Source organism: Ctenocephalides felis, unplaced genomic scaffold, assembly GCF_003426905.1.
Source record: "Ctenocephalides felis isolate EL2017-DRISC unplaced genomic scaffold, ASM342690v1 CF-g0.4_SCAFFOLD_01886, whole genome shotgun sequence".
NCBI lineage: Eukaryota > Metazoa > Arthropoda > Insecta > Siphonaptera > Pulicidae > Ctenocephalides > Ctenocephalides felis.
In genome coordinates, this window is record NW_020538040.1 from 77,624,707 (window position 1) to 77,650,309 (window position 25,603).

The 25,603-nt window shown below is 28.2% G+C and overlaps 2 protein-coding genes across 3 annotated transcripts; both read right to left on the minus strand.

The window, feature by feature from the left end:
- Positions 1-4,546: 4,546 nt before the first annotated feature.
- LOC113376679 (peregrin-like) lies at positions 4,547-19,150 on the minus strand. 2 transcript variants are annotated; one of them, XM_026616686.1, is made up of 19 exons: positions 19,052-19,150; positions 18,540-18,901; positions 18,295-18,471; positions 18,053-18,207; positions 17,390-17,530; positions 17,188-17,328; positions 16,473-16,668; positions 16,001-16,166; positions 15,406-15,541; positions 14,953-15,123; positions 13,700-13,836; positions 13,266-13,443; positions 11,527-11,690; positions 11,271-11,424; positions 11,074-11,208; positions 8,998-9,104; positions 7,058-7,261; positions 6,052-6,225; positions 4,547-5,116 (listed from the first exon to the last, which is right to left on the minus strand). In XM_026616686.1, the coding sequence occupies exons 2-19, from the start codon at positions 18,727-18,729 to the stop codon at positions 4,633-4,635; spliced, it is 3,210 nt and encodes a 1,069-aa protein (XP_026472471.1). In that variant the 5' UTR covers positions 18,730-18,901; positions 19,052-19,150; the 3' UTR covers positions 4,547-4,632. The 2 variants fall into 2 exon arrangements, with proteins under 2 accessions (XP_026472471.1, XP_026472470.1); XM_026616685.1 differs by having other exon boundaries at positions 6,052-6,228.
- A 2,540-nt stretch (positions 19,151-21,690) lies between these two features.
- On the minus strand, positions 21,691-24,756 carry LOC113377449 (sphingomyelin synthase-related 1-like). Its single transcript, XM_026617774.1, has 5 exons — positions 24,001-24,756; positions 23,556-23,760; positions 23,242-23,385; positions 22,768-22,919; positions 21,691-22,259 (listed from the first exon to the last, which is right to left on the minus strand). The coding sequence occupies exons 1-5, from the start codon at positions 24,428-24,430 to the stop codon at positions 21,820-21,822; spliced, it is 1,371 nt and encodes a 456-aa protein (XP_026473559.1). The 5' UTR covers positions 24,431-24,756; the 3' UTR covers positions 21,691-21,819.
- Positions 24,757-25,603: the final 847 nt, after the last annotated feature.

Sequence of the window (25,603 nt, forward strand, 5' to 3'; positions counted from 1 at the left end):
AGATTTTAATTAAAATCAGAAACATTTTATTTGGTACTCTTTTTTTTTTTTTGACAGCGATCAGAACTTATGAGTTCTATGAGCTGTTGTGATCAATTATCTTACAATTATTATAGATGGCAACCTAAACAGTTGTCCCATCTCTATGTGCTGAATTATTACAATTGTTGTAATAGTGATGACTTTTTACTTTCAAGTGGCATGTTGCCACTACAGCTATGCCCACGAAAGGCCATTCTCACTTGAAATCATATTTGAAATCTATGATTTCAAGTGAAAATTTGGTATCAAGCTGCTTTGATACCGAACCGATTTGGTACATTTAAATGCGGAAAATGCAGGCCCACGCCTTAGGAGGCGCCAACACGATTCGAATATGAAATTTATAATATACTTCATTCAAGAAATATATAATTTTTTCTCATCTTTTACTAATATTTGGACAATATTCTGAAAATATGTTAAAATTTTAACTTTAGAACAACAATCCGATACACGATGGGAAAGTAAATATGAATACATGCAATACGTGATGCAATTTTGGATATTTTAAATAATGAAAAATTAAATTAAAATAATCCAACATGAAGTACTAGTGTTCATTATGTAAGGCTAATTTTTTCACTTTTTATGATTTGCTCAATAGAATAAATCGCATAAAATCCCCAAAATAAATAAGTAAAATGTTTCAAAACCCAAATAGTAATATTGCATATACGTTAGAAATAATTGAAAGTTCAAAAATATTCTTGTAAGCAATAATAAACATACTAACATTTTTGGATTGAAAAAAAAATTAAAAATAGTTTGGTAATATGACAACAATAGAAGATACAACAATTTGATTGTGAGCACCCGCGAATCACCTCGATCTTCTAAATAAATTTCAAGTCAATGATGCGCTTTTAGATTATATCTAAATTGTTTGTATACTGAATTCAGAATTATTAAAAAGTATTTAAAAAAATTAACATAAATGTTTATATAATTTCAATGATAAACTATTAAAACATTTAAAATAATATGTGGGGGTGGGGGCGCGAGAAAAAAAATGGTATAGGACGCTGAGGACCCCAGGGCCGACCTTGTATTTATCTGTGTGTGCGCGTTATCATTTTTTCATATGATAAAAAACTTTAACAACAACTTTTGGTTGAAAACCAAAAACCTTTTTAAACAAGCTTCTATCCAGATAATAGAAAGAATAAAACTATTCACTGAAAATTATGACTCTAAAGATTTTTAATGGACTTCCATATCTTGTGAAACCCAATTTGACTCTTCTTCAGTGGAAAAAAATTAGAAACATACTTAATTTAGTTTTTCTTATATTATCTGGATGCATGTTTAAAAATCTTTTCATAATATATATTGACAAAGTTCATACTTCATGAAATTCGTTTTTACACGATTTTAAGCAAATAAAAGAAAAGTTCTACACCCAAGTATAATATTAAATTATACAATACTATAGTATAGTATAATTCAATATTATATATATATATATATATATATATATATATATATATATAATGTCATGATATATTTTACACAGAAGACCAGATACATCTTTCTCGTGGTTCAAGAGCCCATTCAAAGCGTTTAAAACAATGTTATGCCGAAGGTACAAAGGAGCCATATGCAAGACTGTTCTACTTCTAATGTTGATAGCCTTGCTTTTGTTAGGACTATACTCTTTTCCTGGTTATCTTGTCAAAAGACTACTGGGAGCATAGATATAAACGTTTTATTCTAAATTTTAAATGTTTTTATATACATATAATACTCAAATAAAGATATATTTTACACATTGCACAATAATCATTCATACAATACTCATTTTGACATATTTTTGGGCGTATTTCATAGCGATTACAAGGATTCTTTATAAGTTATAAGTTTGAATAGATCCAACATAACTTTTTTAGTATATATTATCATCTATTATATTATTTGATGATTTATTTTAAAGATTGATTTACACGAACTGATCGTAACTCGATTTTCCTCCGAATCAGCGATTTAATTTAACCCATTTGAGACGGCGTGTTTTTTCGAACGCGGTCTCCAGGAGCGAAGTTTTTTTTTGTTTATATTGTTCATTTTTAATAAAAAAAAACATGTTCACTACGGAAATCATCCAATTCGTAAGCAAAGTTGCATAAGTAAGATTAATTGTGTGCAACTCGCTTCTCAGAAATTTTTTATTGCGAGGGCGGTTTGAATACCATGTATGCAATGTAAGGTAAAATAAAAATACATCATTAAAATTGATAAACATTTATTTTAAAAATAATTAGACAATATAAAATCGTTATGTTGCTTTCAATAATGAAGAAAATTTTTAAGAAATAGTAACAAGTCAAAAAAATAAGTTGAATAATGAAGAAAATAATATAAACAATATTTTTTTTTAAAAAAAATAAAGGAAATAAAGTAATGTAACCCAGTAATAAAAAAGAAAATACAATTTGTAAATACGTTTTTAGGAAAAGGCACACTGATCTTACGTTGATATTTTCTAAAAACGTAGATTTCGAAATTCCAAACAAAATGTTTTGTTTTGGTACGCAATAAATCAATGATAAATTTTGTTTTTCTATACTTTACAGATACTATTAATTCAAAAAAAAATTATTTTGACGACTATTTTACTCAGAATAACTAATAATTGCTAATTAATACTGCACACACGGTGTGGAACCGGTTTTATTGCCTCGGAAAGGGATTGCAAGCGTTAATAGTTGATTTATAAAAATTATTATTAATTAAGTAAATATTAGTCCAAGAATTTATTATATCTATTTTTGCTATTAAGTATATTGCTATATAATTTTTAAATATAAGTTATTATCGAGAGAAAAAGCATTATAAATATGATGTGATAATTTAATAAGTATTAAACGCAATAACTTAAGACGTCATACCTGTTACCACTATGTAAACATCGTTCTCATCCAAAAACTGTACTATATCAGTAAAAACCAGAGTCCCCACGGTAAGGCACCATATCACCATAATTTATGTAAAGTAAATTTATGCTTTACGAACTTTTACACACACTAAACTAAACTAAACACTTTTACACATACTAAACATTTCTAACTATTCCACAACTGTATTTACCACTAGGTGAAATGATTTAACCCTTTGAGGACGAGCGCCGCATATATGCGTTTCACGCAAACCAACCAATTGGCCGAAAAACTCGTATATGCGTTTGGCGAAGGCAGTTGTTAGAGCCGAGGAACGCATATATGAGTCCCGTCTAAATACATGTGGATGACCGAGGAACTCAATGTTAATAAACAAATAAATATTTTATTTATCATGTGGGAAATCTGCATTTATAAATATTATATATATATATATATATATATATATATATATATATATATGTCCAGAATTTGAGTTAGAGTGCCAGAAATATGCGTTGGCAATTTTAAATGATTAAGGTGGCAGGAGCTCGGCACCACGGTAAGGTTCACTTCAAACCGTTCCGTCCCCAAAGGGTTAAAATATTTTGATTACAGCACATACACTTTACAACAAAATATTTTAATAATAAGTTTCATATAAAATAAAAATAATTCAATCTAATGTATCTAATAATAAACAAAGTATCAAAAGAAATGCGACTCGTCGACAAGTTGGGTAAGCACTAAACAAATATTACTAAATTCTTGTATGAATACCAATATATTATTTAGTATTGCCAAATGTAAACAAAAGTCAATATTTATAAATAAATCGATATTATAAGATACATCTATATGTGGTAAGAACGTGGTATAGTAACCACTGGCGCCGGGTCCTATACCCACCCCAGAAGCAGAGATATAAGATTTCCAGAGTTACTGAAAGTTTTCAATAACCAGTTTCTAATTGAATAAATAGAAAATGTATATTTTAGGGACTCTCGAAACTCAATTTCAGGCTATTGCGCTGTTGTATTTATTGCATAACCTATTTATAGTTACTGCAAGACTATTTCACTACCTTAAACAATACTTTGCAAAATATATATATTATAGCCAAGAAAGGCTGATATACACGTTAATAAAATATAAATCTCTTTCACCCCTAAATTAAATTCGAGCATTAAAATTTCAGCGTCCACAATTATAAATTATGTTGCTTATTGTTTATTATAATATAAAGCAAACGTCGAGAATAACTATTAGTGATACCAAAGATAATGGCAAATATCACAATTCTAGAGTATTACATTGCTCTTATTTTAAAATACTGCCAGAAAATACGAAGTGTCTCTTCAGCCCGCCAAAATCAATAAATATATTTAAATAAACAAGTTTAATCTTATGACATATACAATCACATATTTTAGTTTTACTCGTGACATAGATTACAGAACTGTGTTCGCTGTTTGAGTAAGTTCAATAATGGTTATAGGCGCAAGGGAATATTAATAAAACAAATGCATATGTTTATTTATAATAAAACGCATCGATCGCTATAATAATAATAACAAAATCATACACATTAAATAAATAAAGCATAGAACTATATTACCGCAAAATCCTGTGTAATTTAATATTTATTTGTACTGGGTCAATAATATAAAAACAGATAATAATTAAATATACAATAAACATTAAATAAAAAATCCAATTACATAATTGCGTCTGGTCCTTGAGCATCTGTAACTTGACTTAAATATAATTGTGCATCATTGTAAGCTTTCTTTACAGCTTTCTTATCGGCAGGTTTTCGACTTTCTGTCAATTTCTGTTGATCTAGTGATTTGCTGATTCCTAGAAGTTCCAATTTGCTAGCAGGCAGCCACTGCCATGTACGCTTTGCATCAAAAAATAAAACGAGAAATACTGATTCTCCATCTGCAGGAATTTTTTTAGCGCGTAATGTTAGGACATCAGATGGCGGGTATGGTAACGGAACACCCTTGTGAACGAAGCCGCGAGGAGTCTCCGGATCCATAATTAATGCTGGGTACCAAGGATAACCTCGACATTTAGCCCAAACTAATTGCAATGGCTTCAGAGAAGGCTTACTCGAACCTGCAATTGGCTCATTCTCGACACCTTCATCATTGCTACTAAACCACTCTGAACTATGAGAACAATTACCACAGGAACTGTGAAATACAAAAATTATCATATATTTTACTTTGAAAAAAAAAAGTCTTTATGTGGTTACTTCATACATAATCACTTTGTGCTTATATAAGGCTTTGTCGTTATGATAATTATAGTTTAAAACATACTTAGGTAATATAAAAAGGGAAGCTAAAGTCAGAAAATTACCAGACTATACAACTTAGCCTGGTCACTTACTATTATTTTTGTTTTCTTTTAATGAAAGTGAGGGTTTGTATCATCATGGTAAATGCCTAGCTTCTCGGATTTAAATCTGTGTTTCGGATAAACAGCTCACGTAGTTAAGAAGTATCAATAGCTCAGAAAATTTCAAGCTCTGAATGCTGTTCAAAAATAATGAAAAGAAAAGAAAAGAAAAATTCACATAATAATCTATAGTCGAGGAGAAAGTTTCACAGCATGTGTCATTTTAAAAAAATACAAAATACATTGCATTGAAAAATATCTTGATATCTATTGCATTATCGAAATCATAGTGGGAGGCACCAAAAGTCAATAGTATTATTATATATCAGACAATTATCAACTAAGCACAGAATTTTCTTATTGACTTAAAAAAAACTTTCCAATATCTTACAGCGCGTACAGGTTTGATTAAAATGACACTATTTAAACTGCCTCTTTTATTTGCTCTTTAAAATACTTGAAATGTTAAAATCATTAGAAGGTTTTCTTTAGATAAAACAGCCTAGTCTCATTGGTGTTAATAAAATGTTCACATTTAAGTTAAGCGCATAATTTCTGTTCCTCTGTTGAACTAACTGATTCATTAACAATTTTATCTGTGCCTATATTGTGTTTTATTGTAAAAACGATTTATCCAACTTATTGAACCGAAATCATCAAAATTCAACACTATAAAAAATTAGCTTTTTCAAATCTCTGAAATAGAGTTTAAGAAACATTGACTCACTCATCACTCTCATGACTGCAGCTACTGCAGGTACTTTCTGATAAGGACTCCTGTGATTCACTATCAGATACTTCAGCTTCTTTTCTAGCACGATACACAAGAAAGCTTTGTGATACAGCATTGCTATTGGTTGAAGATTCCAAGGTACTATTTGCACTTTTTGACAAATCTTTCCTGCTAAATATAAATCTTACCATTTTATATTTGTATTATATGCGCTTTTATATTATTATATATTTTTCTTAATATATTATTGTAAGTTTACTCTATTAATATTTAATAAGTAAAATTCATTCATTCCATAGTTAGAGGGTAACTAAACTACATAAATATCAAATGATGTGTGGAGAAATAACACTTTTTTAAGAACTTATCATGGCTGTGTAACAATCACGCAAAAAGTTTGCTGAAGTATTTACTGAAAATTTGATATTCTTTAAAAGAGTTGATAAATATATATATATATATATATATATATACACATACATACATACATACATACAGTAGAACCTCGTTTTCCCAGACCTCAGTTATACGATTTCGCGATTATTCAGACTACCAACAGCAGCAATGAAGAGGAAAAGTTGCTTACGTAAAACACTATTACCAAATATTTTAAACCAAATTAAACTTATTTCATGATTACTAAATGCAAATCACCAAATAAACATTGTAAACAAATTATTTGTACATAAGTACCTAACTATTTTATCCCATGATTAATGCTCCGGCTTAGTACAATGTATGGTATGTAATGAAATCTAAGAAAATATGCATGTGCATACATAAGCATCAATTTCTTTAAAAAAACATTGACTTTTGTTGATATTTATGTATTTGTTGTTTTTAATAAACACATAATATTATTTTTCATACATTTGATTATCCGGATGCTTATTGACAACAATTAGTCCGGTTAATCGAGTTTCTACTGTATATATATATATATATATATATATATATATATATATATATATATATATATATATATATATATATTACTCACCTACGTGTTTTCTTATTTTTACGACCAGATGATACTTCGGGTGCTGATGTATCCATTGATAAATTGGACTGCTTTTGAGTTTGGTTTTGAAATTGAACATCTTCCTTTCCTTTATTTATATTATCTTCTATTGCTAACATTGAATCCATTTCAATTGGTTTTCGAAGTGCAGCCTGTGCTTTTTTTGTAAATAATACAGCAGTTCTGTGAAATTAAAAATAAAATAAGGTTCTTAGGTAGGTCATTCTCTTTTTCACCACAGAGGATATAATTATATTTTTTTTTTGTCACTTAAGCCCCATAATTATTATATGATTTCAAAAATTAAGGTTTGTTATGTGAAAAATTCTATTTGGATGGTTTCCCTTCAAATATCGAAAATGGGTTATATACAATACATCACAAGCAATGATTCATGAAACACAAAGGAAGAACTTGCTCAAAACAGTCGCAAAGTCAATATTCACCGCTGTATTGGTTAGTAGTTAGAGGAGTTTGTCGTTTTCTAGCTCTTTCAGGATAACATAATGGCTAATTCAACATACTGTAATCAGCTGAATAAGCTAAGTAATGTAATTCAACAGTCAAGGTATGAAAATAATGTATATATGTAAATAAATAAAAATAATATTAAAAAAAAAAAAAGGTATAGAATTGCATCAAGCCTGACCTCACGTAAGTTATGTCAATCGCCAAAAAATTCTTTAGCTTGAATGGGGCACAATGCCACACCCACCATATTTCCCACACCTGGCATCATTGGACTAGTATTTGTTGCAATCACTAAATAAATTTTTAGAGGGTAAAACCTTCACCTCAAATGAGGTGGTCAAAAACCACCTTCAACAGTTATTTGCCAATAACGACTAAAAAATGTATTATTTCGGAATTATGCTACTATCAGAAATATGAAAAAAGATAAACCAAAACAGCCAATATATATAATTTAATAAAATATTTGTTAATTATATGGTTATGATTTGCCAAAATATCTACCAAAAACAAAATGACTCTCCAATGAACCCAATAAAAACAAAATCAAATTATTTGAATTATTTAAACTCTATAAGCCTACAAAATATCTCAAAACAAAATCTATAATCATGTTCAAATAATTAAACCAAAACTAGTGGTGTATGGCATCGTGCCTTGAGGCAAATTCCTGGAACTTCGAGTACCATAATGCAATGACGAGGAATATTAAGTGTTTTCATATAAATTTCTATAAATATTGTAATAATGTCTAATATTTATAAGAATTATATAAACTGAGTTGCAAAGTTGAAATTATTTGCTTAAAGTATATAAGAACATAATTAAAATTAAAATCTGAATTATTTTCGATATACAAAAAAAAAAATTCTTGAAAAAAAAAAAGATTTTTTTTTGAAAAAAAAAATAGAAACAAATAATTTTTTTTTTCCAAAAGCAATTATTTTATTGAAACAAGCAGAAAGTTCTTTGAATAATTCAAATCGAACGTTAGTTCTCTCAAAAACTGCCATTTTTTGCACATTTAGCTCTGTATCTTTGAAATGGTTGGACCTGCCTTTGCTAAAAGCTAATCACCTCTTCTCCCAATCATTACAAATTGAATGTTTTTTAGATCATATTTTTAGCTCGATTTGTATTTTCTGTACTCTTTGCTCGTTATCTCCGTAACGGCTGGACCTGCCTTTGCCAAAAATTAATCAGCACATCTCCTTATCAATAGAAATCGAATGTTTTTTGAACCATTCTAATCGGTTGATCCATCCGCCCGAAAACGTGTACGAAAAAATGCGGACATACAAAACACACACACACTCACACATACATTTTTTGTGAGGTATGCCAAAATCTTCAGAAACCTTCAAAACGTCGAGAAATGCAAAAATGTTCATTTTTGACAAATATATCACCAACTATTGTTTGTGTAATATAAGATTATAAAACCTGACCTGCGATTTACTCCGCCTGTTGGAGAATTTCTAGTATCCTTGACTGGAGATGTTTTACTCTTGGCTAAAACTGCTTCATCCCCATCTGATTGAGAACTATCTGTAACCTATTTAAAATAAATAAATCAGATTTTTTCACAAGATACACACCCATACATACATACATAAACATATACATATACATATATATATATATATATATATATATATATATATATATATATATATATATATATATATATAATAGTCTTGAACTTGATGTTGATATAATATGTTTAAATTGAGTTAAAAAGTCGGGCGTTACAACAATAAAAATGGTATGAGAGTTTTTACAAATTTATTTATTTAAAATCCTTACATTTTAGCTAGCATCTTAGCCTTCATTCAGTGGTAATCAATTTTTACTATAAAAATTAAAACCAAATAAATAATTAATAAATAATATAATAATTAATAAATAAATAAGAAATTTCATAGAAAAACAATAATAATAATAATAATAAACACTTACAATTTTGTATCCTAATAAAACATATGAAAACATTATTAATCCATGGCATGAGTAAGCACATTGAAAAAATATATATTTTTTAACATCACAGATGGTAAAACACACAAATAAACATGATAACTTAACAAGTTGTTTAAACTATGTATTTACTGTTTGGAGTTTAAGATAGGAATGCAACATTTTTTCTTGAAGCTGTTTTTAGCATGTGTTCAAATTTTACGGAAAATTTAAAAAGCGATGGGATCTTGTTATTTTTAAGAAACTTTGACACGCTTTCGAGGAACCACGTGTTTGTTTCGTTCAGGGCCGTATTGTCAAAGCGTTTGTTTATGACCGATGTCGTTATGCAATTGCAAAAACATTGCATAAATTTTTAAAAACTCTCATACTATTTTCATTGATGTAATGCCAGACTTTTTAACTCAATTTAAACACATATATATATATATATATATATATATATATATAATTATATACATATACAGTAGAACCTCGATTATCCGGACCTCGGTTATACGGATTCGCGATTATCCGGATATAATCGCGTCGAAACTTGCATATTCTGATGTGCATATATACATTAATACATTCTCTGTTTTGATGTGCATATATACATTTTTAAAGGGTGGTGTTATCCCTTAAAGATAAAATAATTATTATAGAATCATTAAAAAAGACGAAACCGGCCGTAAGTTAGCTGATAGGTATGCTGTAGGTACATCCACTATAAGCGATATTAAAAAAAATACCGATTCAATTTTGTCGTATACTTGCAAGTTGGATAGTGAAGAGGAGAGTGAAAATCGGAAAATTATGAAGAGACCGAAAAATTAACTCTTAGAAGAAGCTTTATATTGTTGGTTTTTACAAAAACGATCAACAGGACAACCGATATCTGTGAAAAGACATTACAGATAAATGAAAAATTAGGCGACGATGAATGGTTTATGGCAAGTTGTGGATTGATTTTTGTTGATATCTATGTATGTATTTGTTATTTTTGATAAACAAAATATTATTCTTCATAATTTGGATTATCCGGATTTTCGATTAACCGGATGCCTATCGACAACAATTAGTCCGGATAATCGAGGTTCTACTGTATTATAGAATTTTGTGATATGAGTGGAACGAATATTAAATGTTAAATATAAACAAAGCAACACTCAGATTTACTATACGTAAAGAATGTATAGTAATAAGTAACTGTTTTTTGAAATTACACTGAAGATGAGGCACACCATGGTCTCGAAACGTTTGTAATTATAAAATAAAGTTGTGTTAAAAAATCTGAGTGTTGCTTTGTTCATATTTAACATTTAATATACACACACACACATATATATATATATATATATATATATATATATAAATTTAGAACAAATATAGAAACATATTCATTCATTCAACATATTAACTTCAACATAAATTGTAATTAAATTTTAAATAATAGATTGCAATAAGAACATAGTTTTGCTTCAAAATAACTAAAGATTTCATTTAAAAAATCTTGAATTCTACTTGAACTTATTTTAATTCTTTCCTTCGTCATTAAAATTACTTACAGCATTTTTCTTTAAAATCTTTAATTCTGCTCGAATGCTCTTAACACGTTTGGCACGTGCTAGTCCATGTCGCAACTGTCCTGCCTTTTCCAATAAATTCTTCAATTCAGATATTTTATCATTTTTTGAAGAATTCTAAAAAAATAGTTTTTATTAAAACCTTGCAAACAAAATTAAAAAGTATAAAATAAACCTACCACAATTTTTTGAAATTCTGCATCAATTTCTTTAGCGCCTGTCTCCTCTATGTTAGGAGTAGAATTGGAAGCACTTAGCAAGCCTAAATCTGCTAATTCTTTCCTTGCATTTTTAAGTATTGGAATACATTGATCCCGCATTTTTACTCCAGCTCTAAAAAAATTATGTTACTGATAATTGTGCGATTTAAGTTAATAAAATCAGCAATTATTAACAGATAATGAAGTAATGATTAGAAATTGATTTTTAACTCACTTGTAAAAAACAGTATCTTTATTATTGTATGCAAAACAGTTTGCAATCATTAAATTAAAATCGGCTTCTAAATCATCCAAATTTTGGTATTGTCCATTTTCCAATTTCATCCTCATAGTACTTAAATCCATTGGGCATGTGACAACAGTTGAGTAGTCTGGAACCTAATTATAAAACAATTCCATTATTTTCATATTTCAAGTTATTCAAGCATAATTTATATTTTTGTATTAAATGATTTCACAAAATTATGTAATGCCACAGCATAAAGTAAGAATTTTGAGTAAATATAAAAAGGAGATACTTACATGCAGAAATGTTGAAAGCATAGTAAAATATTGATGTCAAACATGCTTAAAAAACTAAATTTCCATTATCTTCTCAGGAATGAAAATAATATTTGTTTCGCTTCTTATTTATGATGAGATGAAATTAAAATTGCAACTATATTACCAAAATTTTAATTTCATTATTTAGAACTAATATAGTTACATATGTTAAACATACTCAAACAATACCTTTCACCTATCTTTGTTTCCTGCATACCAGAGTCGCACAAAAATTGAAATCAAAATCAACATTTAACAGCACGGTCTAGAAATAATACAATCAAAATTGTGCTGTATGTTTGAATCATACTTACAATAAAACATGTACAAAATAATAATATTTCAATTACCAGACATAGGAGCAAGATGTAGTATTAGTATATAACTAAAAAAGATGAAATACATAGGAAAAGTATTACGATTTAAAGATTAATAAACCAATAATAAATCAAAAAACATTTTTAATTATGACAAAGCTTGATGCAATAAAAATAGATAAACAAAATTCATAAAAATAACTCCTCTAAGAGAGCCTTTCAATAGTAGTCTGTTTATTATTCAGTTCTTACTATTTGATTTCTATTTTAAGAACTGTTTTTAGACATATCACATTCCTCACTCTCTGTTTGTGAGTATTGACTTTAGATATTCTACTTAAATTTAAAAAATATAAACATCTAATAAATCAGACTAGGTAAATCAGGTTTCTAAACCTGCATCTTAAAAATAATGCTTTTAATAACTTTACAACTGACAGTTGCCACCATATTTGAGTTTCAAGCATTGGAGTTATTTTTTTATTATAAACATATCTCAAACAACCAAAGTTAAAAAGCTGATGCAAAACTAATAGAAAGCATGATATTTAAAACATTACTTAATTGCAAGCTATTAAGCGTTGCAATGACACAGTTGGAGAAGAAATATATGTTGGTAACAGCCATATATAATAAGCAAAAAAATCACAACTCTCATTTCACAAGCCTAAGATTCTGGAAGTAGAATTTTACCTCCAACAATATTCATTTATAAAAAGCGAGCACAGCCCACACCAATGTTTAATAATATTTGATTCAATGCCACATCCAAAGTAGTGCATCTATAATTCACGAAAAACTTAATATTAAGTATATTGCTTAAAAATACTACATATGTATAAATAGACTACATAAATCAATACATTTTATAATTTTGAATAGTAAGCGTGACTTTACGTTACATTTCATATTGAATTGTAGTCCATTCTTTCTATTTTCTGGTAAATCCAGGTCTGAAAAAGAATCATGCATACAAAATATAGCAAACAAAACAATAAATCACACAAATCCATATAAATACATCAAAGGTTAGTTTCATGATATGTAGTGAAAAGCATGCAAGCATTAAAAATTGTTGTGAAAATTAATTTACTTCTGTAGGATCAACTGGTTCACAGAAAATACTGCTCGTGTCCTTGGCTTCTAATTGTTGAAGTAAAATTCCCATTGATGCATTCAATGGATCAATCTCAATAAGCAAAGATCTTTCTTTAACTCTTGTTAATGCTGACTTTAATTTCTCCCTTTTTCTCACTAATTCACACAGCAGCCTATAATGAATGAATAAATTAAATAACAGCAATTTAAGAAAAAAGAAACTTTACTGAATCCTGAATAAGTTATGGATATAAAGAATGAATTCAGAGAACTTATTATGCATGCAAAGATATAGTACATCCAATAAAATATTTGATTAGAATCTGTAAACGTTTTCCAAACTAGTCATAATTTTGGGACAGAAAAGTAGCCTTTCATATATTGAAAACATTATTGTGCAATATGATAAGATTATTGCAAGTTTTTTACCTAGCTCTTTCTAAGTCTTGTCTGAGGCATTGCCAATACTTCAGTTGACGACATAATTCTGCAGTATCAGGAGCTTCATCACCCATATTTCTCATATTTCCACTGCCTTGACTTTGTAGCCTCCTTAGTAAAGGTACCTAATAAGAGAATATTAATATTAAAAACAATAATTGATTAGTATTTCATTAAATAAAACAAAAATGCTTGTAAAAAAATAAACATTTCACAATAAAATAATTTTAATACATAAACTGTGCAGAGGTCAACTGTAATCAGTCAGTACCTACAAAACACGCGGCGCATATATATGCATAATAGGTATACATTCCGATTAGAATCGCTTAATTGCCTCGAGACAAATAGACATGCGGACGGACACATAGAAACGCTTCTGTGTCGCTCTCGGTACAATACGCCACTCGTAGAATTTATAATATTCGGAAAAGGAAAAAAATAAACGGAGATGTCACTTAAATGATCATTTTGCATGTAATGCTGTCTAATGAAGCATATTCATGAAGATAATTAATGGGTGTACTAGGTAGATTTTTTTTATTTTTGTGTGATTTGTTTATGAGCATAATTTGTTTACTTTTGAAAGAATATGATTATATTTTTTAAAATATTCTAAAATTAACAAAAATTTATTAAGCCCGACGAAATTCTTTGAGGAATTTCTGTAATTCAACCGCTTATCGTGGGACTACATTATCTTAGTATATTGCATCAGAATTTCTATGAAATCTATCGTTATACACAGTTCTATCAAAACCGTCAAAAAGATTTAAACTTTGATTACAACAAAACAGCCCAGCCGATCTTCACCAAAAAGTAATCGAAGTGACTCCTAACTAATGTCTTTGAAATGGTTTTTGAGTTTATGAATTCGATTGAAGATTGTGGGCTAAAATCTGTCAAAAAATGTCCTGCTAATTACAAAGAAATGTCTTGACTAATCACTGCACAAAACTGATAAACCTTATTGAGTTACATTGAATGGCATAAATTTTTGAAATCGGTCCAGTCATTTTTGAGAAATCAAAGGTCAAAAATCAGCTCACATACACACACAAACACGCATATCTTTTCCAAATTGAGTCTCAATCATTTCAGAACGACTTGAAACATCAAGAAAATGTAAAATTAGCAAATAGAATTTGTTCGTAAAAACAAACTCCTACTTGGAGAAGTTAATAACTTATTAAAATGACAATATTAATATGACAACAGTATGAAATTATATTTAAACTCACTCCATTTCTGTGGTGTCTCTTAAGTGTCCAGTATGCTATAAGCCTTTGAATAAATTGTGGTTTCTTTTGAATAGTTACCAGACTTGCAATTTCTTGTACTCTTTCCGGAGGTATAGTAGGAATTAAAATCACTGGAACAGTAGTTCTTTTCTTAGCCAGTAGCCGCCTTGCCTAAAAATATTTAAACAAAGATTAGTGCATTTTCCCTAAGGAAAATATATCTAATATCAGAATAATGATCATTATTCTCATGCTACTTGAATAAATCTATATGCAATAAACATGCTATGTAATCAACAAAATAAAATCAGGCCCTAAAAAATTATTCAACTTCTTCAGAATTCAAAAATTTTCTTCAGAAAGCTTGAATCATAATCAAAATAAATTCTGTAACTACTATAATAATACCAAATAAGCACCTTATAATAGACAAATTTCACATGCCGAGCTAACCTGTTTCATTTTGTTACGAGATTCTTCTCGAGACTTTTGACTTCTATCAACAACCTCATTAACAGCACCCGGAGGAGCATGTGCATCACAAAATGCAGTTTTTTGTACTAGCACTGGCATACTATCGCCTTCCCGGCTGAAATAAAATATTAATAAACAACATAAAGGATTGAAAGAGAAGAACATTACATACAATATATAAAATGTGTTGTTAACAACTTAATTTCTTGTTTCCTGTAAAGCTTAAATATATGAAAAATGCCAAATATTTGCCCATTCAGAGAATACAAATTGATGCTATTGTGATTTATGCTACCAATTTGGTATCTTATACATACACAGCATTGATAATATGTAAACTGTGTATAGTATAACATAGCTGAATTATGAAATAGTTCAAAGACTTCATTATGTTTTGAATAAAGGCGTTTAAAATGTAAATTAGGTTAAGGTTAATGAGTAACATAAGTAGTATAGTAAAACTTTGTCAATAGACTGAAATTTTGTTTTATTAATAATATCAATTATTTATAATGAATTAATATTACTGCAATAATATGAATAATATTTACTATAATATATATTAATAACTTACTTGACCTGATCCATTCGCATATAAAGACCTGCATGTTGAGCACAGGTGACATGAAATGCTGCGTAGCAATTGTTTCTATTACATTGAATACAGGCTCCAACACCACGTTGCTTACACACATAACAGCTCAACTTCCACCGAGCTGCTGGAATACTCTCAATCGAATCTGGATAATACAATACAACATTTTATATATAAAATACATTATATATAATATTAAAAATAGAATTAAATTTTTCATAACTATAAAATTATCTATTAATATTAAGGTAAAAAAAGATGCAACATTTATTTTTATACGTCAACAAATATTTTGAATACAAAATCTTGTTTGATAAGTTGAATCAAATTCCAATGTTGCTATAATGAATTCAATATAATTGAGGCATTAATAAAATGCTTCTATAAAATCAAATGCGTTTATAAAAATTTAAAAACCATATCAATCTTAAGAATGTAGAAAGCAATTTACCTATAGGTTCAAGAAATACTGTATTTGCAAATCGAACTTCTGGTATCCAAAGAGCACAAACTACATGCGCCCAATGACCCCGATCTGTTTGCTTGAATGCCCCCCCGGTGTTGGGACATAATACACAGTTGACAGGTCTACTCGGCGACTGCAAGCATCTTCTGCACAACCACTGTCCTTCTGGAATATACGGCACCTAAGTAATAAAACTAAATATAATAAACAGCAAAATCTGCAAAGTGTCAGAACTATTAATTAAAAAAAATATATTACTTAATTCAGCTATCCACTTTGATCCATAAAAGAAATGTAAAGAATGAATTGTATGGACTTTTGGATTTCTGAACAGATTATTTGAATGTAAAGAAAGTCTTGAATATAAATTCTAATAAAAAATAAAATAAAAAAAATAACAAGAAAATAAATTCTAACATAGTTTACTTTTTTCACTGAGTTCTATTATAAATGTTTTGAGATTAATCACAAATGAATTATTCCATTAAGAAATATCTTATTATCAAGTAGAAGTAAACCAAATGTGTATTACGTGTATTAAGCTATCAAATGTATGTACATTTTGATACAAATACACATTGTTTAAAATTAAAAATGTTGCAAAGGAATTTATCATATAATTTCTTATTATATATATATATATATATATATATATATATATTATTATATACTTATGTTATTGAAAGCAATAAAAATATACCCCATAGCAATCTTGATGAACAGCTAAATTACACATGTCACAAAATAATATTACATTTGTATTCTGGCATTCACCATCCATACATATACAACAAACTGCATCATCATCAACAGGTATAGTGTTTTGACCTGTGGCAGCCGCCTAAAACATTAAGTAACATTTTAAGACACCACATTAATTGTCAATAAAATTAAATATTAACCTGGAAATAAGATTCTTTTTCTAAACGGTCCATAAGAAGTTCCAAAGCATCTACAGACACAGAATTTTGTCCTTTTGCTGCTCGTTTTTCATTTATCAAAGAGAGCCAAGCTGTATCCTCCTCATCTACATCATACTCCACCTACGAGTAACATCAACTCATCTTTAAATCATGTTTATAGTACAAATAACTATTTTCTACACATATATTATAAATGTAACTACATTGTGAAAATCTAGCATACAACAATTTAATAAAATTTGATTATTTAAGCATTTGTTTATTATAATAAAGACCCATAATAATTATAATCATTCAAATTAATCTTATTTCAACCACATATAATATAAAAAAAAACACTAACCTAAAATGCCAGTTCTGATTAAGAAATTACAAAGATATTACTTTAATGCTGATACATACTTGCCATATACATTTTTTTTTTCTTTGGTATACATATATTTAAACAGTCGATTAGAATAACCATTATCCTTTTAAACTATGTATTAGTCTTTAAGGATTTGAGAAGTTTATCTCAAATGAAATACTCAACTTTGTACAAATTTGAAATAATTTTATAATCTTTGTAAACTTTTTACTTAATAAAACTGTTCATTTTTCTATTTTGAACTGATCACAATATTAAAAATGCATATCACATACCTCACCATCAAGTTCTTCAGTTGACTTTTCTATGAATCTAATGTAAGCATTTGGTCTCGGAGGAGCATCACAGATATTATAATCAGTTACAAGACGATATGTGGGTTCAGGAAGAGAGAAAACTGGTTCTGGATTTTCAACTACATTGCATTTACCTATCATAAATATGTCACTCCCATATTAAAAGAAATACTATTTATATTTAATAATAATCATACCCAAACATTAATATTTATAAAAACCTTTCAATAAATCAGAATCCTTTTCAATGCTAATAATCGGATCATCCAAAGCAATTTTTGCTATATTACCATCTATTTCAAATTGTACATATCTTTGAGATTCAGCGTAAGACAAAACTTCTTTTGGAGGACTTTTTGTTAAATCCGATGTTTTAGTTGCAGGTCTACTAGTACGACCTAAAAACATATATTAAGTTGAATATAAAATCAAAAATCCAAGTTGATTTAAAATAAAGATTACCAACCCTTTTTTTTCAGCGTCATGACTGGAGTTTGAGGTGCTGGTTTATCGTGATCATAATTTACAAGATGATATTGCATTCCACATATTGATTTGTAACTTTTGTCACAATTTTCTACAGGGCATTTATAAGGAGGAGGCCTTTCTAAACGAAGTTTTTTACAAAATTCAATGACATCAAAATCCAAACCCATATTTGATTGTCATACTAAATGCTAGGATTTTGTTGAGTATAATATTTTTAGATCTTGCTTTCATGAATGACCACAATAAAAGTTGTCACTATGGTAGATTACAAATTAATATATTCAAGCTCATCCAACACTAACAGCTGTCAGTTGCAAGTTGTTTTATATCGCTAAGCCGCTAAAATCATAAGCATACATTAGTACGTATTTCGATAAATATAAAGTGCGGGTGCATTTGAATATTAGCGTCTATTTCTCATATCTTATATACACTAATCTATGTAGAATGAATACTGTCAAAAATATGTACTTCTCTCTATATACATACTATGAACTTTAGATGGTCTTCAAAAATGAATGTTTTGTTTATATCTTTTATAACCATATTCTATTATTATACAAACAGAAAAAGAACACATTAAATGACATTAACATATTACAGTTCTACTGACATGTACTGACATCCATGCACACCAATCTTTGCATACGAAGATTGTCAAACCGTCGTTGACTGACAGCTGGTAGTACAAGTGGACAAGTGATTTTTTTTTAGTTTAGTGATTTTAAATAGTATCCGACTTTTTTTTCAAATTCGAAAGTAAATTGTAACCGGACAGTAAGTAGAAAACGGATTATTTATACTTACATTTAACTTTTATACAAGCATGATGTATATATACATTATAGATATATTTATATTACAGCCAGTAATTTTTATTCTATGTATAAAATAGTTACAAAATCGGCATATGCACATCTTTCTCCAATAATAGGCACATATTATATGTTAAATTTATGGATATTTTTTTAAGGTACACATCAGTTTATCACAAAAAATAGTATTATATCCACACACTGGGTGCATTCGACTTGGACGCTTACGCGCTGTGAGCGCGTCGTGAGCGCGCTTTCATCGTTCGACTTGGCGCTGTGAGTGTCACATAAGCACGCTCGTAGCATCATCGTAGGATGCTCGTAGCACATATTTTGCGCTCACATACGCTCACGCCACAGAGGTAGGGCAGCGTGAGCGTGAGCGTCAGTTGTTTTTACTATCTGTCATTTCATTTGTTTATTAATTGTCAAATTCTTTATAATTCCGCAAAAATTGCAAGCTGTAGATCACAATTATTTTTTAATATTAATATTGATATTAATTAATTTTAAATTTAATTAATTTTAAATTTCAATTTTATTATTACTATTAATTAAGCATAAGCTAACCAAATTTTATTTATTTATTAATTGTTAATTTTTTTATAATCCCGCAAAAATGCCAAGTTGTATATCACAATTATTTTTTAATATTAATATTAATTAATTTTAAATAATTTTAAATTTCAATTTTAATATTACTATTAATTAAGCATAAGCTAACCAAATTTCATTTATTCATTAATTGTTAAATTCTTTATAATCCCGCAAATTTGCCAAGTTGTATATCACAATTATTTTTTAATATTGATATTAATATTAATTAATTTTAAATTTAATTAATTTTAAATAATTTTAAATTTTAATTTTAATATTAATATAAATTAAGCATAAGTAAACCAAATTTCATTTATTTATTAATTGTTAAATTCTTTATAATCCCGCTGAATGATCCAGAAAGTAATAAAATTTACACGATTACCGTTACCGCCAGTTGCCGCCATTTTGATGCTTATTGACGCTCACAGTTTCCAAAACGAACGGAATTTAGTTATCGATTCTGAGCGCTTATCGGCCAAGTCGAACGCTAAAAATTCGTGCTTATAAGCGTGAGCGCTCACAGCGCGTAAGCGTCCAAGTCGAATGCACCCACTATGTATTATACAAGATTCAAAGATTTTACATGTTGCAAATAAAAAAAGTGATAACTTTTAATACAACATTATTTGATTATTCAAAACAATGGCTTCATTTAATTAGTGGGAATTGAAGACAAAAAAAAAACTTTATCAAAAGCAACATTTCACAGAAAACTATTTTCTTTCCAAAGAAATAAGAAGAAAGTGATGCTTTCTGATCTCTAAAATTTAAAATGATGAACAAGACATTTAAATATAGCACTATGATTAATAATTTAAATTTTCTCTTGAACACCTTATTGAATTGGCAAAAAAATTAGAATGAATTATGATAATATACTATATTTTGTAACTTCGAACACAGCTGATAAATTGGCATGTACATTCATTGCAGAATATAGTTATTCGAACTTAAATGAAACAATTAAATATCAGTTAAAGTGAATTAAATAAATCAACTTTAATTACAAAATGATATGAAATATCAAAACAATAAATAATCTTATTTTGAAATACAATTCACAGTGAAAAATAAAAGTCAACTGAATAAATTGATCAGCAAATAGATCAATCATGATGCAGCCCTACTAGATCTTTACAAAGGAACTTAACAAAATACTATAATTGGGCATAACATATGGAAATGTAATTAAAAAAAAAAACATTACATTATAAACAATTAAACATAATAAATTAACAATTTTAATCCAATTTAGTACAGAATCTTGAAATCCTTGTTTACACGAGCAAATACAAAAAATAATATTTATCCATAGCATATATTTGTATTAAACAAATAAATAATAACACTAAAAAATTATGAAAAATGTATATTACAAAAGCAAAAGTGGATGGAAAGAAAAGAAAGTGCATAGAAATTAAGTATAGTTATCAATATTTAAATGCAAATTTATGATTACGTGTATAATTTCTTTTGCAGATAGAAGTCTATTTCTTTAATTTTATTCAAAATATTATTTGACAATATTTCATGCTACATCGGACAACAAGGTAATGGAAAATAATGTATGAAAAGATTCAAGATTACTTAAAATATGACTAAGTACAATTAGAAAAATCTTTTTATGCTATTAGATAAATTCAATATATTTATACAAAACTTTATTATATATATATATATATATATATATATATATATATATTACATGGGCTACATGTATTTATTTAATTAACAGTGATAAATAAATTAAACTATTATAAAAATATGAGTCTTAAATTTATAAGTTCATCCAACCACTCTCCATCACTTTATATAATATTTCGCTAAATCCAACTAAAAAAGTCAAAGAGTTTTTTTTGTGGAAACGTTAATTTGATTTACATCCTCAGTAGTTACACTTCTGTCAGTAGGCGTTTGAGAATGAATCATTATAGTTCTAAAAATACGTTTGATATTCACAATGCATAAAAATTGCTTCTCGACATACCAGTAATAAAAATCAGTTATCATTTCATATATACTAGTATATTCATTAGGTACTATTCCATCAACTGAGCTTTCAAAATAGCTAAAAAGGGGAAACCAAATCCTTGTTCGGTTTGAATCTCTCTGCATTAGTGCCTGGTTATTTGCCAATGTATGATAGTAAAGAAACAAGCGTGATGTTATGTAGAAAGCAATGAAGACATCAATGGAGTAGTGTTCATGTGCTGCTAATATGAAAAATATTCCAAACAGGTTCATGATCCAAGTCACAATGTGAAGATAGTTTGAATTTGTATCTGTCCAAACATGATTTAAGTAAGATTCAACACAGCATTCAATGTATGTATTTAAGTCAAATAAAGCAAATTTTCAAATTAAAAATTAAATTTTAAGATTCAACACAGTATATAATGAACAGTTATGCAATAACATTGCAAAATAGTTTTATAATTTAAAAATAAAATATCTAAAAAAAAAAAAAAAAAAAAAACAAGTTAATTCATTGAAAGGCACTATGTCTAAAATAGATTTACAATATTATTACCACTTTTTACAAAAAAAAATTCAGCAAGCCATTCAATAAATATTGTACACAACTGCAGTAGAGTAAAGTATGTGAACTCATATTTAGTTTTAATATTTAAAATCAATATCAGTTCATTATTATTTTCTTCTATTAGTGTGATGTTTATATAAGATACTTATGTTTATATTTTGGTAGTAGAACAATGGACAATGGCACAGTAGACAGTGGCAGAACTAGGTGTTAATTACAAATTTGTAAATAATGAAGAATATACTCACATTCAGTAATAAAAAAATTGAGTAGTGTAAGTGCTACTGTATGTCCACTAAACATGTAGTCACCACATGTTCGAACCCCACGAATTGAAAGACCGCCTCCACGCCAAATCACAAATGCTCTCGACATTTTATCTAAGAGTTCATCATAGAACCTACAATTTTAATTTAGATATAATAAATAACTCTTCATTATATTTTCAATTTCTAATTAAGTAATATAAAAAAATAAGAATAATGTAAATGTGTATTTATTTTTATTTTGTGTTTATCTTGAGTTTTGTTAAAAAAAACTTTCAAACAAGTTAATGAATAAAGTATGAATGCAGAAATACAACATTATTAAATTAATAAATGTGCCTTATATATTTTCTCACAATTATTCTATATATGACTTTTCATATAAGCTCACTTTATACTACACATTATTGTACAACATTTTGCTAAATCATAGAGTTTTTATCTCTATTAACATACCCATATGCAGTGTTTTCTTTGGGGTCTCTGGGTTGACATTTCAAGTGTGTACCAGGAACACTCAAAGAAGTGATTAACATTGTTACGCAACGTAATAAAAATACTGTTCCTGCAAGCGCAAAAAATCTTCTAAGGAGTATCATCCTACAATATAATATTTTAATGAAATTCAATTTTCACAAATATCATAAACTATAAATGCTTGAATAGCAATGATTATGTTATCTATGTTATGTATATTATTAATAACTAATGTATTTAGTGTTAATTTTAAAGTAATTTGTATTGTATTGTATATAGTATTCATTAATTACCTGTGTCTATGAAGAAGCAACACAAAGAGCCATATTACTGCAAGTATTGCACCTAACAACTCACATAGCGCAAATGCTAATGGTATGTGTGGCACGTTATCTAAAACTATATCAGGCAGTGGAGGATAGATCTTCATGTCTGGCACTCTATCATGAACCAGAACCATCACCAGCGATGTTAGCCACATCACCAGAAAGGCATATGCTAAAATACATTTGCAGATTTAAATCAAATATCAAATTACAATTAAATATAGGATGTCATATAAAAAACTATTTGTCGATAATCTATTCTGGAAATGCAAACTAATTATGTTAGAATGGTCACCATTTATGTACCTTATCAAATGTTATAGTTAACATGTTTATCAAGCTCTAATAAAGGTTTCTATAAATAATACCATAAATTAATGAGTTTAAATGAAGGGTACTTATGCAAAATTACCTATACTTAGACCAGCTTTCCATATTTCTGGCTTTAACTCAGTTGATCTGCCATCGATTGAAACGGGCGGTGATATTCTCTCACTATCAGGGTAGGATTCACTTTCCTCATGAGACAAACGATGACTATCATAAGTTAATCCTATTGAATTGACTCCAATGCAATTTGGTTCAATTATACCTAGAGCTACTAAACTGGCATGATTTTCACGTTGCAAACACTTAACATTTAATTGTAACTTTTTCCTTGTTGATACCCTAAGATCACTAAAAGGCGAACTACGAAAATCATAATCATTTAAACATAAAAGAGTTTTACCATCTATTTGATGATTCCTAAATAATAGCAATAATTCATCAGCTAATTTTTTATATTTCAACCACTCTATTACATCTTTTTCGGACCAATTGACTACCGTATTGTCAGACATTCCAGATCTTTAAAACATGTTATATTTCACATATAACACTAAAATATTTCTAATAAATTTGAGAGAAAATGAGAAATTCAGTTGCGTTGGAATCTGTATAATCATAAGATCAATCACAAAATAAGCAACCGATAATACAACTGTATTTTAACATCAGAAACAATTTTGGATTACTAGGTGACTTCAATTAATTTAATAAATACGTAAGGTTCCATATAGTACTCTAAATCTTCTTTCCAATTGAAATGTTCATTGCTCACAGAATTAAAAAAATCTAGAGCCAATAACTGCGCATAAGATGTTATTCACAAACCAAAACTATTTGTACACATTTGTACTTCAACAACAAATGAAATGTCAACGTCAGATTCATTATCAGTGGTTCTCGTCATAGGTTGAAGGTACGTGTATGGTACGTCACAAAGATAGCAGTTTATTTTCTAGCAGAAATTTAAGTGGGCGTGGCCTATCACAGTAGACTGGGTCAATATATAAAACTATATAAATTATTAAAACTATAATATACGCAACTAAAAAAATCTGATGTCTTTGCATTTTTATGATTTTGACCTAAATTTTCTTAACCGTACTTATACAAAATTATCACATAACGGTACTAACCGACACAAATTGACGTGCGCGGGTCAAAATGTTGTTACGCTTATACTGAAATATTTCAAGTCGGCAGTTATAAAGTAAAAGTGGCTCCTAAAAATCCCAAATTGCTCTACAAAATTATGTTTTCTATATTAAAATATACAGAGTAATAATCAGCGAACGAGAACTTAATAGATTTTTTTTCATCGTTAACTCCCTCTTGTAAATCAGTTTAAAATGCTTTTACATCAAAACGAAATACCACATTGATAATTAAGTAATAGTGTGGTATTTTGTATATTAACCTCTTATTATTAAATAAAGTACAATAATTTAAAATATTTGACAAACAAAAACCTAGCGAATTGTTTTGCAATTGGAATTTTTTCCTGACCAGCTGACCATCAGTATCTACTAATTTAAGAAAGAAAATACAATTTTTATGTTTTTGTATGCAAGTTTGCAATTATTTATATGTTTACTTAACTATAATTCATACTTTGGCCTGTGGAAGTGTTGAGGCACTCTTATTTTTATATTTTGCAAATTTTTGTACCATTTTGCGTTAAGATAAGC

What these genes read in the sequence shown, in the direction of transcription:
- LOC113377449 (XM_026617774.1), bottom strand. Translation starts at nt 24,430, where the DNA reads ATGTCTGACAATACGGTAGTCAATTGGTCCGAAAAAGATGTAATAGAG. An exon ending in GAAAGCTGGTCTAAGTATAG is followed by an intron (nt 23,761 to 24,000) that starts GTAATTTTGCAT and finishes AATGTATTTTAG; the next exon opens with CATATGCCTTTCTGGTGATG. An exon ending in AAAGAAAACACTGCATATGG is followed by an intron (nt 22,920 to 23,241) that starts GTATGTTAATAG and finishes TTAAAATTGTAG; the next exon opens with GTTCTATGATGAACTCTTAG.
- LOC113376679 (XM_026616685.1), bottom strand. Translation starts at nt 18,729, where the DNA reads ATGGGTTTGGATTTTGATGTCATTGAATTTTGTAAAAAACTTCGTTTA. An exon ending in CAAGACTTAGAAAGAGCTAG is followed by an intron (nt 13,444 to 13,699) that starts GTAAAAAACTTG and finishes CATTCATTATAG; the next exon opens with GCTGCTGTGTGAATTAGTGA. An exon ending in AGATTTTAAAGAAAAATGCT is followed by an intron (nt 9,105 to 11,073) that starts GTAAGTAATTTT and finishes TATTTTAAATAG; the next exon opens with GTTACAGATAGTTCTCAATC.